The sequence below is a fragment of the Protopterus annectens genome, chromosome 13.part0 (assembly GCF_019279795.1).
Source record: "Protopterus annectens isolate FY-2018-M chromosome 13.part0, PAN1.0, whole genome shotgun sequence".
Lineage (NCBI taxonomy): Eukaryota > Metazoa > Chordata > Ceratodontiformes > Protopteridae > Protopterus > Protopterus annectens.
In genome coordinates, this window is record NC_056747.1 from 531396758 (window position 1) to 531415260 (window position 18503).

An 18503-nucleotide genomic window follows, 5' to 3' on the forward strand; every position below is an offset into this window, starting at 1 on the left:
TTTGACCACATCTGTCATCAGACCCAGAGAGTATTTAGCCATGTGTGTTTGGTAGTTGATGACTCTTACGGCTAAGGTAGCAGAGGTGTATACTTTTTCCCCAGATGCTCCACGAGTCTGCTCTTTATCTGAGGTTAGTAGAGAGGTGAAGGGAACTAATTTAGAAGTTTTGTCAGCAGCCACAGTAAAAACTGAAGGGTCTGCAGATGGGGCTTTGTACAGGAATTTAACTTCATTAGGGACCTTACAGGATCTATCTGGGAGTTTGGCTGCAAATCAGAATTTTTTGAAGCAGCTAGCAAGGCATCCAAGAATGCATGGTGTATGGATGGGGTACAACAGAGGGGCTAGCAGACTCCAATTGGAGTAGCTCATAGTATCTCTTTTGGGTCTCTGTGACCTGGCTGCTGTCCCACTTGAAGAAATTTTGCATTTGTGTAAAAGTCTCACCAAAGGTGAAGTCCTCCCCTGGGGAGTCTGTGTCACTGGACTTCTCCTCTGGGGAAGTACAGAGAAGCAATTTGAATGAATAAGTGAGGGATTCCTCATCTGATGAATTATTTTCTCCAGAGTAGACATCGAGGGCAAATCCCTTAGGGGTACAGGCTGATGGGGCCTGGACCAGAGTTGGGGCCTGATGGAATGCCAGGAAGGCGTTTAGAAGGCCTTGGGTGAAGGCCTGCCAATCCAGAGATTATTCGATGGGAGGAGTGGACGAAGGACGAGAGACATGCTAAGTCTTTGTTTTTCTTTTTATGCAACTCCAATGTTGAAGGACTGGAGATGCAATGAAGGGTAAGATGGCTGGATGCCCGCACTCCACATCAGAGGCTACATCTTCTCGTACAACAATCTGAGAAAACTCCTTGCAGGCCCTCGGAAATTATGAGCCTTGGTTCCCCCTCGGCAACTGAATCGGACACCTGCGAATCCCTCTGGGACATGACCTCGGGTGTAGTACCAGCTTCCTCCGGGCTATCCAGCAAAGGAAGAACCAAGGACTCCAGCTTGGACTCTGGGCTTTCACCAGCCTCGAGAGGTACAGCTGGAGTGGAGGGAGCAGCAGTCAGTTCAGGCCTAGACTTTTTCACCTTCTTGACTGGAGGCTCGTCCGAGGAACCTGACGTTGGAGCCATATGAGAAGCTAACAGTTTAAGTCTCTGGTTTTCTAGGTAAAGTTTCAAAGCTGCTAAGTGGCTTCTAAGAGTTTTGAGGGCGAAGGCCTGACAAATACTACAAGCGATATGGTCGTGTTCTTGGCCTAGGCAAAACAGGCAGAGCTCATGTGAATCTTTATGTGGAATTTGGCTTCCACACCTACACTTGCCCTTCCTATCTGACATGAACCCAAAGCAGTAGCAAGCAAAATATAAAAAGCCCCTATGGGGTTACTCATCTGACGCTGGATGGTGCAAAGTCACTTATTCCCAAAGAGCGATGACCGGAGCTGGCAGTCACACAGGCAGGAAAGTTCTGAAGTAAATGTGTGCTGACATCCACTTTACACCCGACGTCCTTGAGAAGAGACGTGGGATCGTCACACGTACCCTAGCGGTAACATAACTTTTGTATAATGGTCAGATATATGAGAGTTCACCAGAAGCAAACTCCTGATGTTATGGATACAGCAGCATATGAATAGAAGGACATTTTCCTGAAGTAGTACCACAACCTGAAAAATAAATTACTGGAGTCAGAGGTAGTAGTCAAGGACTATGCTCTTCCGTCCCCAGACAGGCAAGGGAACATCTTTAGGGGATGAAGCCCGATGCTTTGCATTTACAGGGTTTCAGTGCAAGTGTTCTTTACTAGCAGAGGATTTAAAAAAATGTTGTCTGTTGTGCATTCATCTAAGGCAGAACAAAGTCATTTTCCTCAGTTGCCAAACAAAGCTAGGCCACTCAATCAGCAAGGTGTTGGTGGATGGAGCAGTAACTTCAGATGAACTATGATATGAAATAATGTTGACAGCAAGAGCCCAACCACTTACTACCTGGTAGACATACGAACAAGATGAAGTATCCCACAGAAAACATCACCCTGATCATGTGATGTCTGCCGAGTCTGTCATAGTGGGAAAGCCAGAGAAGGCATGTTGTCATTCAAGATACCAGGAGATAGTGGGAAGCTCTGAGGCCAGGTAAGATTAGTTAGACCTAGACTCGACTCTAAAATGAAATGTTGGTGTGTATCCTCAAACTAACAAGTCTGCCACATCAACAAAAAGGCTAAAAAAGCCATAGGACTGTAAGTATGGGTGGAACAAAAGGGTGCAATTTACAAGGGATACCAAAAACAAAGCAGACAGGACCTCTAGAAACATACTGAAAAAATTAATGATGATAGACCTTTGGTTACACAGAAGAATCAATATGCTTAAAGAGTATCTCTGTCATGGGTGTACAACAGGTAACAATCAATGCTGTAATAGTAACCAATCCCAAACAAAGTAACTGCTGCACTAGAGTTAGCATAAACTATTATTAGAGGTCTCTGTGACCAGTTTAAAATGCAGTCGCACAAAAAAATTCAAGCAATGAAAATGATCTGGCAATTAAGGAGAACACTGAATCAACAGTAACTGGCTCAGAATTTCAGTCATGGGGGTTAATTTGAGCATACAGAATTGTCTGTTGGTTGTTTACCTCCTGTCCCCCCCCACAAAAAAAGTTTGTGTGGTCCAGCATTGCTTTATTTAGACAGGTAGTTAGATACATAAACAGATCACACCATTAATTCAAAATGTAAAGGGGGACTGCCACCCCCTTATCCCCAAACATCCACTATGCTTTTGTAAGTGGAAGGAAATTCTACCCCCCCCCCTCCAGAATTAAACAAAATTAATGAAAAATGCAGATAGGTTATTGTACATCCAAAGGGCTGTGTTGTGTTTTGCTCCTAGAAACTTCACCACCAGTCTTTACTACTTGTCAAAATGAAGTGTCAGCTGTCAGATTACACTACTACTGTTCAATTCCCTCAGATATGGAGAGTCTAATGCTCTCCATAAACACTGATGATTAATTTGCTCACTTCTTCAGGGAAGACAGTATATTCGGCTGATGGGGAATACTTTTAAGTGTCACTGCAAGGTAGATGGAGTGTATTCAAGAAAACATAGTTCTTGGGTCAGCAAGAAGGCTATTCATTCACATTCTAACAAAAATGGCAAAGAAAATGAAAGAGGCTTCTGCTGCGGTAATCAAACTGAAAGGCAGGTTTAGTGTTATCAAGGTGATCTTTCTCTGTGCTACTAAAATTGGGACAAACAGTGAACAGTTTACCTTTTTGGACCCAAGTTAGACAGGACAACTCCCTTTCTGTACCCCACAAGCTGAAAATGGCCTGTTATATAAACAGGGGATACATGCCACTTGCAAAACAGGACAGAAGACAAGCTCAAGAAAATTTCTATCATGGAAAGATCAACGGTTGAGGACATGAGCAGAAGATGAAAAATGAATGGAAAACATCTTAAAGAAAAAAATTACAAAAGTTGGCCTTTGCATGATACCTGGCAAATAAACAAGATGGTTGGTTATGATCCTCAAAGCAAGCTGCAACCAAAGCACTAGAATCATGTTTTCAGTGACAACAGGCTAGCAGCTTGAAAACTACAGTTGTGTACACTTACCATTAATGTAGATGTTCGAGTGTATTCACTGTTGCAGTCAATACAGTTGGGTTATCCTGCTGGCAGGCTACCCTCAGTCAGCCTGAATTCTAAAGTCTAGGTCCGGTGTCAGTTGCTGTCGCCTCTTCCCTGACGTCAGTGCGCCAGGGGTATATAAAAGGTGCAGCCGACGCCATTTTCTTCAGTTTTTCTTGCCCCAGATATCAGGTGCCCCCAAAAGGGTAGGCTAAAAATATGTCAATAAAACATGCATGCACCAAAGTATATATTTGCCTTCATCTACCAGCAAATACACCACATAGGTTGTATAGAACAGAGAAGTACAGATAAGTTCCAGCAAAGAAAAAGGGGGTGGCGGGTGGGTAACCTGGACTGAAACAGTGAATACACTCGAACATCTACATTTATGGTAAGTGTACACAACTGTACTATGTTCTTCGTGTTTCACTGTTGCAGTCATTACAATTGGATTGAATCCCAAAGCTAAGGTTGGGAGGCTGGAGCTAAATAGCATTAGGAGCGGCTATTAGGCCCTGCAGAACTGCAGTGGCAAAGCCTGCCCTGGATTTAGAGGATAGTGGTAAGTGATAGTGCTTTGTGAAGGTGTGCACTGAACTCCAAGTAGCAGCCTCTAAAATGTCTTTGGTTGGTACTCCCCTGAGGAAAGCTGCTGAAGTGGCTGCTGCTGTGGTTGAATGTGGCCTAATGCCCTTAGGTACTGGCTTGCCATGTTGTGAGTAGCAGAAATGAATGCAGTGGCCTATCCACTTTGAAATAGTCTGCTTTGAGGTGATTCTGCAGCAAATGCCACTAGTAATTGCTCTGTCTTTCTGAAAGCTTTGGTTCTGTCCAAACAGAAGCGTAGCTGTCTGTTTATGTCCAAAGAATGCAGAACCCCCCCCCTTATTCTGCGGGTTTGGATAAAAGGTAGGCAGATGAATAGTTTGGTTAAGGGCCACACTGGACACTACCTTAGGCATAAATGTCGGGTTTGTCCTCAGAGAAACCCTGTCTGGATAAAAAATTATAAAAAGGTTCCACAGCTATGAGTGCCTGTAGCTCCGAGACTCGTCTTGCAGAAGTTATTGCTAAGAGCAGAGCTGTTTTTCAAGATAAAAACTTTATATCAGCTGTAGTGGCTGGCTCAAAAGGAGGCAGGGTGAGTTTTTCCAAGACATAATTGAGGTCCCATGCAGGTATTGGTGATCTCCTTGGAGGCCTTAAATTTATGGCCCCTCTGAGGTACTGCCTTAATAAAGGGATGAGAAAAGATTGGTGGCTCTGTATTGTAATGAGCTGAAATGGCAGAGGCATGAATTTTTATAGATGAAAAGGATAGGCCTTTGTCCAGCATCACAGTCAAGTATTGCAAAATCTGAGGAATATTTGGTACAGCTGTGTCAATTCCTTGTGCCTGGTTCCAAGCATATAATCTCTTCCATTTTCCAGCATAGGATTTTCTAGTATTAGGTCTCCTGGCCTCCAAAATGTCATCCATCACCGCTTTAGTGAGAGGTGTGTTTTGTATGACTACATTATCCGCCATGCTGCCAGATTTAAGGTCTTGAGTTGGCTGTGCAGGTTCTGATTGTTCTGCTGGGACAGTAGATGAGACACTTGAGGTAAGGTCCAGGCTGGGCATTGAGACAAGTTCCTTAGGATTAGATACCAGTACTGGCATGGCCAGTCTGGGGCAATCAATATCATTTTTGGCTTCTCCTGTCTGACCTTGCTTGTCTGTGATACGCCCTTGTGCAGAATCTCTTTAGTTGGCAGTTGTGAGGTGAGGCAAATAGATCTATGTCCGGGCATCCCCATTTCCTTGTTACCATGCTGAAGACTTGTGGAACCAATTTCCACTCGTGGGGATCCATGAGGTTTCTGCTTAGTTCATCTGCCAGAGTATTTATCTTTCCTGGCAGGAATTGTGCCTGCAGATATAATGCTGTGTCCCACAAAGTCATGGCTAGTCTGCAAAGGGGGTAAGAACGAGTGCCTTCCTGCTTGTTTATATACCACATGACCGTGGTATTGTCTGTCTATCAGTAGTTGTCCCGGATGAAGTAGGTCCTTGAAGGCTGTCTGGGCATTTTGAACAGCTAGCATCTCTTTTTGATTGATATGTAGATGCATTTGGTTTGCGGACCATGTGCCTTGAATACATCTTCCTGCCATGTGGGCTACCCAGGCATAATCCGATGCATCTATTGTTAATGCCTGTGTGGCTGGGGGTAGAGTGACTGGCTGTCCCTTGTTCTGGTGACAGGCCTTCGCCCACCATCGAAACACCTGTTGCAGGCAGAGAATGAGAGTAACTATTGTTTCCAGGCTGTGGCAATGTTGAATCCAAACACTTTTTAGGTACCACTGAAGTTTCCTCATATGCAGTCTTGCATATGGAATTAGTAGAATGCAGGATGCCATGAAGCCCAAAGCCTGCAGAATTTTTCTTGCAGATAACTGGGCCTTTATTGCCAACAGTTTGAAATAGGTAGCCAGTTGCCTTTGTTTGTCTGGTGTGAGATAAGCCATCTGGGCAGTTGTATTTAAGCTTGCACCCAGGAATATTATCTCTTGAGAGGGTACTAGTTTTGATTTTGTTGACTGTGTACCTTAGACATGGTAATAATCTCTTTACAAACACCAGATGCTGTAGTAGAATGTCCTTGTTCTCTGCTTGAATGAGGCAGTCGTCCAAGTAAGTTTATATTTGTATTCCTCTTTGTCTGCAGTATGCAATTACTGGTGCCAGGCACTTTGTGAAGACCCTGGGCACAGTAGATAAGCCAAAGGGCAGTGCAGAGAATTGGTAGTGCATTGAGCCAGCTTTGAGTCTGATGTATCTTCTGCATGTTTGTCTGATTGGGACATACAGGTATGCCTCTTTTAGATCTAAAGTCACAAGCCAAGCCTTCTTGCCCAACATGGGCAGAAGCTGCTGTAGAGTCAACATTTTGAATTTTGGAATATCCAGACGTGTTTAGAATAGATAGGTCCAGTATTGGTCTCCAGGCTTTGTTCTTTCTGGGCACCAAGAACAGTCTTGAATAGAATCCTTGTCACTGCTCTTGCTCTGGTACTTGTTGAATGGCCCTCATGTCCATGAGGGATGAGACTTGTTTTTGTGCCTCTGCCCATTGATGTTTTGGCAGGTCTGGCCAACCGTTTGCCCATGGCAGGGTATGGAAGTGAAACTTGTAGCCTTGTGACACTATGTTTAAGACCCATTTGTCCTGGGTTATTATGTGCCAATTTTGAGAAAAAATTGCTAGTTTTCCCCCTAAAGGTGCTGCCAGAAGATAAGTACTTGGCGCAGGCAGGGGGATGTCATTGGGACCGTTTCCTATATGGCTGTGATTTGTCTTGTCCAATTTTGGAGATAGAAGCACCCCCATTGTTTAGACCTGTACGAACCATGGGGCTGGGATCTGCCTCTAGGGCATCTGTATCTGCGCCTTTGTGGCCTGTCTGACACTGGAAGGGACGAATTCTTTGTAGGCCAGTGTCTGCTAAATCTTGATGGCTGTACCTGTAAGAAAAATCCTTGACTGTTTGCCATAGATTTAGCTTTGTCCTCCATTTTCTTTAACACCTCTTCTGCTTTAACACCAAACAAAGCATCATGTTGTAATGGAGCATCTAATAATTTTGCTTTGACATGATCAGGCAGATTTTGCTCCTTTAACCAAGCATGCCTCCTAATGACAGAACCTGTAACTGCAGCCCTGCAGGAGGCCTCCAGAGAATCAAAACCACATTGCAAAGTATGCTTTCCAACTTGTTCAGCTGCATGCAATAAATCCTGCATTTCTTTGTTTTCCGCACATTCAGAATTTATCAACATTTTCTGTTTAAGCAGTGACATAATATATTGCTGATATTTGAGCATATGAAACTGACAATTTAAAGCCCTTATAGCCAAGGTAGCAGAAGTGTAAATCTTTTTTCCCCATCTGTCCAGTGCCCTAGAATCCCTGTCAGAGGGAGTAGGGTTTTTTGCAGTGGACGCCTTGACCCCTTTGGGACCCTGAGAGATAGTTTCTGGGTCAGCAGCAGGGTTTTTGAAAAGGAATTTAGGAGAGTCAGGAACCCTGTACTACCTGTCCGGCTTAACAGGAGCTGGAGTGTAAGGAGTCAGGGGTCAGACTGGACTCTGAAAATACATCATCTACAATCTCTAGCACAGATGGAATAGCTAGGGGCCAGTGTTGTGGTAGTAAAAGGAAGTCCCTGAGCCTTTTCTTAGATTCTGAATAATCTTGGCTCTCCCAGTGGAAATGCTCCCTCATGGTATGTAAAGTTTCCCCAAATGAATAATCCTCAGGAGGAGAGGCTGAAGGGATAGATTCTTCAGCATCAGAATCCACATAGGGAGGAAGAGAGTATTCATGATCAGAAGAGAAATCAGATGAAATGGACACCTGATCTGAAGATTCACATTCTGTCTCTTGCCTAGGCGTCTTTATCAGGAGGGGGATGGGAACCCCTGATCAAAGTAATTAGGTCTTCGGCCATTTTGAGCATCTGTTTTTTAGGCATGGAGGCCTGTCCATGAGGCTATTGTACTTGTTTCTTTGTCTTTAAAGGTGCTTTAGTCTTTGCCATTGAAGCTGTAGTCGTTTTAACATATAATTGAGTAGGTCTGAAAACACCCTCAGAAGCCGATGCCTGCTCAGCGGCTCCGGACCCATCTGAGGGAATAGTTTCTGAAGGTCCAATACCTTGATTTCCCAGCGGCCTGGTCGACTCCACCTGGGTGTTGGTAGTGGCCTGTGAGTCTAAAGTAGCAGTCGTCAGGGTCTGCGAAGGCACCTCACTGAGAACCGGCGACTGGCTTAGAAGAAGCCTCGTTGTCGGTTTTGGACCTCGGATGCCTGTCCTTTTCTTCGCGTTTCTTGTGAATTCCGGAAGTCGGATGGCTATCCGATTACATTGTATAGTTAAATCATCTGCCAAAATAGTGAAATGCAAAATCGTACCGACACTTAATAGTGCGTTGGTTAAATCTAGCACAAAACCGACAACTAGAAACGTCGTGGTCAGGGCCTAGGCAAGGAATACAGTAAGAATGAAAGTCCTTATGAGGTACTTGCTTCCCACAAGAAATACAATTATTAACTTTTTCTGACATCGGTCTGGAGCAAGAAAAAAGTTTCCCCAATGGGGCACTTAGCTTTTAATGAAGACTTCGGACCTGAAATTTGAACATGAAAATCTCAGGAGTCGGTCGACCGGCACGTGTGAACTGCTTTTGCTTCGGGCACCGCACGGCAAGAAAGACTGAAGAAAATGGCGTCGGCTTCATCTTTTATACCCCTGGCGCCAGCAACCGACACCGGACCTAGACTTTGGAATTCAGGCCGACTGAGGGTAGCCTGCCAGTAGTATAACCCAATTGTAATGACTGCAACAGTGAATACACTCGAAAATCTACATTTATGGTAAGTGTACACAACTGTATTTTTCAAGCTGCTAGCCTGTTGTCACTGAAAACATGATTCTAGTGCTTTGGAATTACAAAAGAGGGCAAACTTATTCCCATAGCAGACCAAAGCTGGCACCTAACATTAGGATGGCCAAATGCTAGTCAGCAAAATCTCCATGAGTTGATAGCATTATTCAGTAGTAACAGCAAGACTCTTCAAAGACACATTACTATATTGTGTTTTCAAATAGGAAGGACACCTACAGTTCTTGCAGATTTGTTTATTCACTAACTATTCACCTCTGCACTGCAGCTTGTACATCACAAGGTCCTGAGTAAGCCAGTCAACTTTGTTATGCTTTCTTAATCATTGTTACTGATCTACAACTAAAAAGTTATACCTGAAACACAGTAACCCAGAATGCTTTCATACATTTTACAACTAGTGTAGTTTCTCCAAATAATGTAGCACACTACAACACACAGCAAGCTGTAGTATAAATTTGCTAAATTCATATAATCTGTATAAGAGTTCACTAACGCAAACTCAACAATAAGTTCTGGCGAACTCTTGTTTTATAACACTACTGGCTATTTGTTGCTTTCCTAATAATGCACTTATGAAACACAAACTACTACTTACAAAATCATCCTCGTAGTCCACTTCAGGCTCTGTAGGCACAGTATGGCAAGGCCGGCTCTCCAGTCTCATCTGCAAGTCCCTCACTTGCCGACGCAGCAGCTCTACCTCCTGTTTGTAACCAGCTTCAATCTGTCGCAGCCGCTGCTGGACCACATCAGCAGGGATTGGAAGGCCATCCTCATCCAGGTGTGAAGGCGGGGAGGGAGAGGAACAGCAGGTGGCAGATAGTTGTCTAGCTGTTCCTGCATATTTACAATGACATGCTAGGAAACAGCGAGGGTTTTTTGCAGATACTGCTACAGAGCACATACTAGAATTACTGTGCCCTAAATGCCTAGTGCTGTCTTTGTGGAAGTGCTGTGCCATAAATGAGGATGCAACCCCACGGAGATGCTTGTTACTCAGTTTTTGATTGAAACAAGTAGAAAAAGCTTGCCTTTGCCCTAGTTCACTGTTAGGCACAGACACAACCATTCCTGGAAAGCAGCTTTCCCAGTTTGAAGCTAGCAAGGAAAAGTCAGACAACTGACTCTGAGAAACGTGCCTTTTACAAGTCCTTAAATGTTCACACTGGCCTTTTCTAACCCTAGTATTTTCTGAACTGGCATGCTGCCGGTTCACTATGGCACAGTTTTTGCAATAGTAATCACTCTGTCCCAATCCATATTTAACTTCTAGTACAGAATATTCACAAGGACATACACAATTACTTGGCGAGTGCCTGTCTGTATACAAATTCTTGTGCAAATACACATTAGCAGCACCTTGCTCATTAGTCCTGTACTGTCTCGATTCATCACAGATGAGTGGACCAGCTTTGAGCACCTCTTTGGCTACATTATGACTTTGAGTTAAGTCACTGTGAGTAACCCTGCTTAATTCTTGTGAAGTTTTGGGATTACCAGGAGGCTGTAAACTTTGATAACTATCTTCTGCTATGTTACAGTTCTCATTTCTTTCTTCACTTCCTTTTGGATCAGCTGATTGTTGGCCTTTCTCTACTATTTCTTCAGTACTAGAATTTTCCTGATCAGGTGTAGGTCCTGTATCATCTTCTGGAACTGGAACTGTTGCCTCAACACTATCCTTAATTCCCTGTCCATCCTGACAGTGCTTGTTCAGGTTGGGGTCACTTGAAGTGCGTGTCAAGGGGGCAGTGCCTTCACCTTCACAGGCTGCCAATAAGTTGTCCACTGAACGGGTTTTTGGAAATCTAGAAATAAGAAACAATAAGATGACCATGTTTTCTGATATAATTGCAGTGCTGTTTCTACAGTTAAGTAAAAATGAAAAAGCTTTTTTCATCTCGCTGTGTCATATTCACGCAGTGGCATGCATCACACTTACCGTGAGCAGTGAGTTAATACTATCAACTGGAAGCTCAGACTCTTAAAACAAATGTTCTTGACATACCTATTCAAAAACAAAACCTCACCTGGTCTATGGTGGACATTTTTGTCAACTATTATAATCCGTCTCTCAGTGCAATACTAATTGGAAAGAACGTCTCAGGTCTTATGACTTTTCCTTTTAATAAAATTCAATTTCTGATGGAAAGTAAAGTGACATTTTGTCATATTGTGATGTCTAACCCTATGAAAAATAGTCAGCTAATGCATTACAGTCTCATCCTGTCCTCACCCACTGCATTTCTTCTATAATCACATATCATATGACACACTCCACTCCCTAACTGTAATGTATTTATATATTACATAAATTATGCTAACACTCCTGCTTAATTTTGATTCCCTTTATTTCTTCTGTTTTATTTTCTCATCGCAAGTTTTACCCAACCACAAATTTGAACAATTCCAATCCACTTTTTTTGCTCCATTTTGTCCCCTTTCTCAATACAGCTTGCCCATATGCTACCAAGGCTATAAATCAAACCCAGGCCACCAGAGTCAGACAAGGATTTGTCCCTCTGCTCCAAGAAATTTAACAAGTTTAATCCACTATACCATCTTTACATCTCAAAATGAACAAACCCTCTTTCCCTTAAAATACCGTCTTTCCTTAATAACTCTTCTGTACATTGTATCCTCAGCTGCACAACAATCCTGGAATACCAATTCAATTTAAATGATTGAAGAACGTGGTGCTGCGGTAGCGTTGTCGCCTCATAGCAAGACGTTGTCCCGTTCGATTCTCAGCTACAGCGTCTTCTGTGTGGAGGCATATGTGAATGGGGCACGCCTTCGTTGAAGGTTGTGCGTCAGGGCTGGTAACCCGGTACATAAAAATCCACTACCAATCATTAGTGGACCGGAGTTCTGCTGTGGTGACCCCTAACCGGGAAAAGCTGAAAGACACAATATGTACAACTCCACCCAACCTCTACAAAAAATCATCAGCATATCACACAATCTACATGCATCCAGCCTCATACGAATAAAACTCCTGCCATATTATCAAAGCCAATCTCCTCTAACATCCCCTCACATAAACCCCACATAAAACATGCCCTAAGTTTTTACAATACACTCCATTCTCTTCTACGTGCAGGCACCATTCAAACCCTGGTACATGGATTGATAGCACTATTAAACAATCAGTCCAGCATACTTTGGATCACACAGTCATTTAAACTAACTGCCTAAATCAGATCTAGAAATGCCTGGAATAAATTCCTACAACTCCATACCTAGCTTACCTCAAAAAATTCAGAAATTGCTCTTCAAGGATATGATTTAAGCAAGTAATACACACAGAGATGCCAATAGTGATGCCATAACTACAAACGACACAATTATTGGCTCTCTCCTACAAACAGGCAGGACTATAGTCTAATTACGTGGATTAAACTCAGCCAAGCAGACTACCACAAGGGGTGTGTGTGTGTGTGTGTGTGTGTGTGTGTGTGTGTGTGTGTGTGTGTGTGTGTACATACACATTCACATATACCTCCTTCCCCAGTAAGCCTCAAAATATCACCAAAGAACATTTTTTTGTGGCTTATAAACAATGTTTTGTGTGAACCATTATTATTTGAGGACTTCAATAGTCAAAAACTGATATTCTCCAGTGAAATCTGGAAACATGAAAACCAAGCCAGGAGAAGCGAGAATTAGAAAATCAATATCCCATCTCTGCAGAGGTTGCGTGGTGGACTTGGAATCGGCTGATGATCAGACAGAGGAAGCAAGAAATTCAAAACAGCACTGGCCAACAGTTGATGATCTAGCCGTTTACTACTACATTGTTTGCAAAAGACATTCATACCACACGTACTGTGAAACCCAAAGAGTCAGTAGAAGTAGATTTAAACACCTGAGAATGAGAATACATTCCTGGAAAAATATTACTTGTGGAAGCAGCAAGCTACTGACTCTTCTATTTCACATTATGCAAGGAAACTGCCTGTTGTATGAATATCCTGAATCTCTTGCTTCGTATGTCTGATTTATCACCATACTACAAGTCCCTTCACTCAGGGTGTTGAGAACATAACCCTAAATGGAATGTCCCTAGAGGGTGTTGAATTAGGTGGTAAGTTGCCACAAGGGGAACATAACTGGTTTTTAAGTAACCCTATTATTATGGAAAATGCTACCGGTGACTAAGTTATTTAATTATTCTAATTATAGCTTTAATACTGAACATGTCAATTTATTTTCCAAGGGTTTTACTTTTGTTCCGTGTAGAAGGGGCACATTGGTTTACGCCTTACTTGATTTAAAACTATTTGTACGGAAAATGAATTTAAGAGGGTTTTTTGATGGGGTTGGTGTGGTTAACAGACAAGGGTTTTTGAAAAAAACAAGCATTTTTAACCCTCCCCTCAACCCTGTTATAGCTACCTTTGAAAAAGTGTGTGAACTTGACATCAGGGATTACTATAAGAAAACCATAAGACAACCATGTCTGAATTTAACAGAGTTTGAGTGCACATTGTTGAATAATTTAAAAAAGGTTGATCATGTACGTATAATGAAGCCTGATAAAGGCAATGGGGTTGTCATAGTTGATAGCAATGATTATAGTAATATTATGATGACTATGCTTATGAATGATAACTATGTAGAAACCAGTATTAATGAAATCAATATTGCTTTTAAAAAAATTGGACCTCATGTTAGAAGACATGTTGTTTCAAGGTGAATTGAATGAAGTCGAGTATGAATTTAAGTGTAACCCATAACCAGTACTTTGTGGAATTTTTGGTATACCCAAGATACATAAGGGGTTAGATAACGTTAAATTCAGACCTATTGTAGATGGTAAGAGGTGTAAAACTTGTTTCATAAGTCAATTCTTAGATCATTACATGAAACAAGGATTAAATGCTTTCCCATACATAACAAAGGACTATTGGGATTTTTTTTGGAAAGGGTTAAAAAATTTAAGTGTAATAACAAATTGAGCTTTCTTACCATAGACGTGTGTAATTTATTTTCAGTCATTCCCCATGATATCGGTCTCACATGGTTAGAGGAACAACTGCTGGTAACAGGCAATTTTGAACAAGATAAGATCAACGTTTTTGTCAAACTTATGGAGGCAGTTTTGAAAAATAATTTTATATTTTTTGAAGGGCACCTATTTAAGCAACACACTGGTGTAGCTATGGGTGCCGCCTGTGCCCCAATTTACGCCAATTACATCATGGCATATTGGGAGCAAAATTATGTTTTTATCAGTGAATTCAGACAGTACATTAAATTATACACGCATTACCTTGACGACATATTTATTATATGGGAAGGTGAGCGAGTTGTCTTAGATGCTTTTTAGAATATATTAATAATACAGTTTGGTTCTTAAGATTTACCCATGATTTTGACACGAACAATATCACATATTTGGATGTAAGATTAACTTTTGATAAGACATTCGAAATGATAAAATCTAACATATATAGAAAATCCACTTTTTCAAATTCCTACCTCCAATATAGTAGCTGGCATCCAAGGCACCAAAAAAGAGCCATAGTAAAGGGCCAAATGGTGAGAGCTGCCAGGATGGTCAGCGAGGAGGAGGATTTCATAAAAGAATTGAATTTTATGATTACCTTGTTTTTAAATAGAGGATACCCAAAGGAATTATGTTTAGAATTGTTTAAAGAGGTTAAATTTAAAAGGGATACGGGTTTTTACACTCCCATTCTTAGAGGTGGAAACATGAACGCTTCTAGTATTACATTTGTCAATTCAGGAAATCTAGGAAAACTAGACGGACATCCACTGCATTATATTTTAACTTACAATTTTGATTCTGAATACATAACAGGTATGGTTAACAAGAATTGGGGTATTTTGCAAATGGAAAAGAATATAGTAGCGAAAATGGCTTTGGCACCTAAGTTTATATATAGGAAGGACACATCCTTAAAAAAGATTTCTGAAAGATGTTCTCTTTCCCCAAGTCAATGTAATAGCAGGGTATTAGGCAATTTTAAATGTGGGAGATGTACCATTTGTGAACATATATTGACATCGGGCAGCATTCTTATCTTTAATCAACATCGTATTTATATTACAGGCCATTTTGATTGTTATACGAAGAATGTTGTCTATTTGGCCAAGTGTCAAGTATGCCCTGCTTTTTATGTGGGAAAAACTTGTCGGTATTTCAGAGAAAGGGTTAGAGAGTACCTATTGGATATAAAACACCTAAAATTAACTAATGCATTAGCCAGGCACATTTCCACTTGTTTCGACCATTCTTTTAAATTTTGTATATTGCAACAAATCAAGTATGATTTACAGGGTAAACCTTTAGAGGTGCATTTAGATTCATGTGAGCTTAGATGGCAACTTAGATTGGATGCGCATTGTCACCCTGGGTTAAATGATTGTTGCACAATTAAGCCTGTTCTTAAGCTCAAACATATTTTGGGCTAATTTTTTGATGTATTTGACTATATATGGTAATGTAGTTTATTAATGTTTTGGTTTAAGTTATATGTATGTAAGAGCAGGATTTATTGTTTACACTACACATATATTTTTTATATTTATATATTTTTCATATATTTTTATACATATATTTTACATGATTGTGTTCGTTATTTTAACTCTTTTTCATTCTTTATTGTTATTAGATTAGACAATTGATTGGTTAATGACATGAGTGGGGTTGATGTTTAGTTAAGTGACTTTTATGGTTAACTTTTTATTCTGAAGAAGTCCACATAGGACGAAACCTAGGTTAATCGACTGTGTTGAGCTGCTGTTTATTTTGACGTATTGTGGTACTGTTCACAATAAATTCCATTTTGGGTCAGACTTCGTTCATTTCTTTGGTGTTGAAGTTTACCTTCTCTACCAATTGCTGAGGTATGACCGTGTTGAATACCAAACTGAAATCAATGAATAGCATGCATACATAGCTGCTGTTTTCCAGGTGGTCCAATGATAGATGGAGTGCCCGTGAAATAGCATCTACTGTGGATCGATTTGGTTTGTACGCAAACTGGAGTGGGCAGTATCACTATGAGGGTGGTATGAGCTGAGGTAAGCCTAAAGACTGAAAGTTCAGACGGATAATTCCTAAATTAAAACTGCACCAAAAGAAGCCCAACTCCTGGAGCTGCAACTGAAAAAATAACAACTGCTGAAAGTATGTACTGAAGTCCATGTGGCCACATGGAAGAGGTCTGCAACAAAGATGTTTTTGAAGAAAGCATTGGAAAGCGTCATCTCTCCCAAGTCCAGATCACAGCATTTTCCAACATATGGCTAGCTGATTGCAAAAGATAATGTAGATGTCAATCTGCTCAAAAGCATTTACTCTTCCCTCAAAGGAACAAAGGAGACAAAAACCTGCTCAGTCTTCTCAGTGGTGATTCAGAAAACACCTTTGGGAGGAAATGACTGTTAGTCTTAAGAGAGCAAAATATTGCTAAAGACCAAACAAAATTCCCCACACTAAGGCATGCAACCCCATCATCCTGCAGACAGAAGATAATACCACCAGAAAATACATTTTCCATTAAAGAAAATTCAGTGCCTTTAAGCCACTCAAATGCTGAAAAGGCAATCCTGTCAACCATGAAACATTAATCACAAGGAAGGGAGGGGGGCACTTCAGAGGTGGATGAAGATGTACCATTACTGCCACACCAGCTGGTGCTGAACTATAAAAACAGCCTGCTCTCTACAAAGTCATAGTGTGTAGAATTATGCACTATAACCTTGAACTATCCGAAGCCCAGATCATAAAGATGCCAGAGGAAGGTTACCGTCATTTCAAAGATGACATACAGGAGTGGCACAAAGCACACCCCACCCAAATGGAGAACAGACTCCATCTGCAGGCACAATCCTACTGATGGCTTTCTGACAGCCTCAAATACTTCTGTAACACCTGAATGGATGTTTAATGAGATCAAAAGACCTAAGACTGGCAAAGATAAGTAGTTATTATAATCATGGAAGACTCTCTGGCTAGAAGGAGTTTACTGTACTGCCTGAGGGACTGAAATCCACTCTTCTCAGCTACAAGGGGTAATAAGAATGAGGTCTGGTCTTACCTTAGAATGGTTGGAGGGTGCAGAGGAATTTCCATCCCATGAAATGAAGAATGCATCCACAACTACTACCATTTTGCCTTCATGTAACAGCGATTCAAGTGGAACCAATCTTATCCCATTTACTGAGAGGTCACTAGAGTCTGACTATGGGCAATCTATTCACATCACTTTCTAACTGCAATGGATATTCCAGAAGAAAGTCAAGTCTCTAGTAAAGAGACGAAGCAGGTCTATCCTGATACCTCAACCATGTGGTAAGAAAGACCAAATGCAGCAGCTTCTTTGCCCTGACCCCTCTACAGGGATAGTTATTATGGGATGCACTGGAATGTCAGTGGCTTCGTGGACTTCACTATGCCTTTGCTCTGATTCCCCTCATTTCAAAGTTCCTGCAGAAAGCCTCAATATGCAAATCTACTTTAATTCACTGCCACACTGTTACCCAGGCAAATCTGGTTCCCCTTCCTCAGGCCTCAAGCCCCCATGACATCTAAATCCAGATCTCTTATTTCATATCCATATGGTCAGCCTCACCTGGTCCTTCAGAACTTCAAACTAAACACTTGGGTTTTGTTAATTCCTATGCTGGATCCTTCCTTATCCTAAATGGTGGCACACATCTTGTCCGCTATACAGAAGAAATCTATCCATAAATGGAAACATTTCTCAGTGTAGGCCATGGAACAGGGCTTGGACCCTCTTTTCTGACGCCATTCCAGAAGTTTTATTTATTTTTTAACCCTTTATGAGTCAGGATTTAGTTAGTCTTATGTTCAGTATGCAAAGTTAAAGAATGTTTAAGCAACTATAAATGTGTAATCTGTACAAGACTTCACAGTAAAATACAACAGTAAAACAATTTGGTCTGTTGAGGGTAAACAATTCACAATGTGGATAATATGTACTACTTGTATTGTTCAGATAGCCATTTTTTTATGTGAATCATAAGCCCTTCATTCAGCACTTTAGCTTTGCTTACAGATGGCCTAGTGATGGCTAATTATCTTGTAGATTCACAGGAAAGTACTAGGCTAGCTACCTTTGCGGGCCACTTTAAGTCTACCCAATTTCTCTTTCTGGGCTCGAAACAACCTATCCCATTTAGTTGTAGACTAGCCTTTCTTATCATGCAGTTGATAATTATGTATTACCCTTAATCAGAAAAACTAGGATCATACCATAGATAATTTGAGGGGACCCATAAATGGGATAAATCAGTTAGGAGCTGCTGCAGTCCATTAGTAGTACAGGAAACAGTCATGGAGTAAATTTTTTTCCCCATCCATAGATATAAGTTGTACTTGAATATAGACAAGGGTGGACT

At 41.3% G+C, this 18503-nt stretch overlaps 1 protein-coding gene across 1 annotated transcript in view; it reads right to left on the bottom strand.

Annotated features, from left to right (window-relative positions):
• The window catches only part of MTMR4 (myotubularin related protein 4), a 1011266-nt gene that overhangs the window by 162441 nt on the left and 830322 nt on the right, over positions 1 to 18503 (bottom strand). Inside the window, exon 19 of the mRNA XM_044054156.1 lies at positions 9703 to 10915. Within this exon, the coding sequence (XP_043910091.1) occupies positions 9703 to 10915 (1213 nt within the window). The remainder of the gene's footprint in view (positions 1 to 9702; positions 10916 to 18503) is intronic.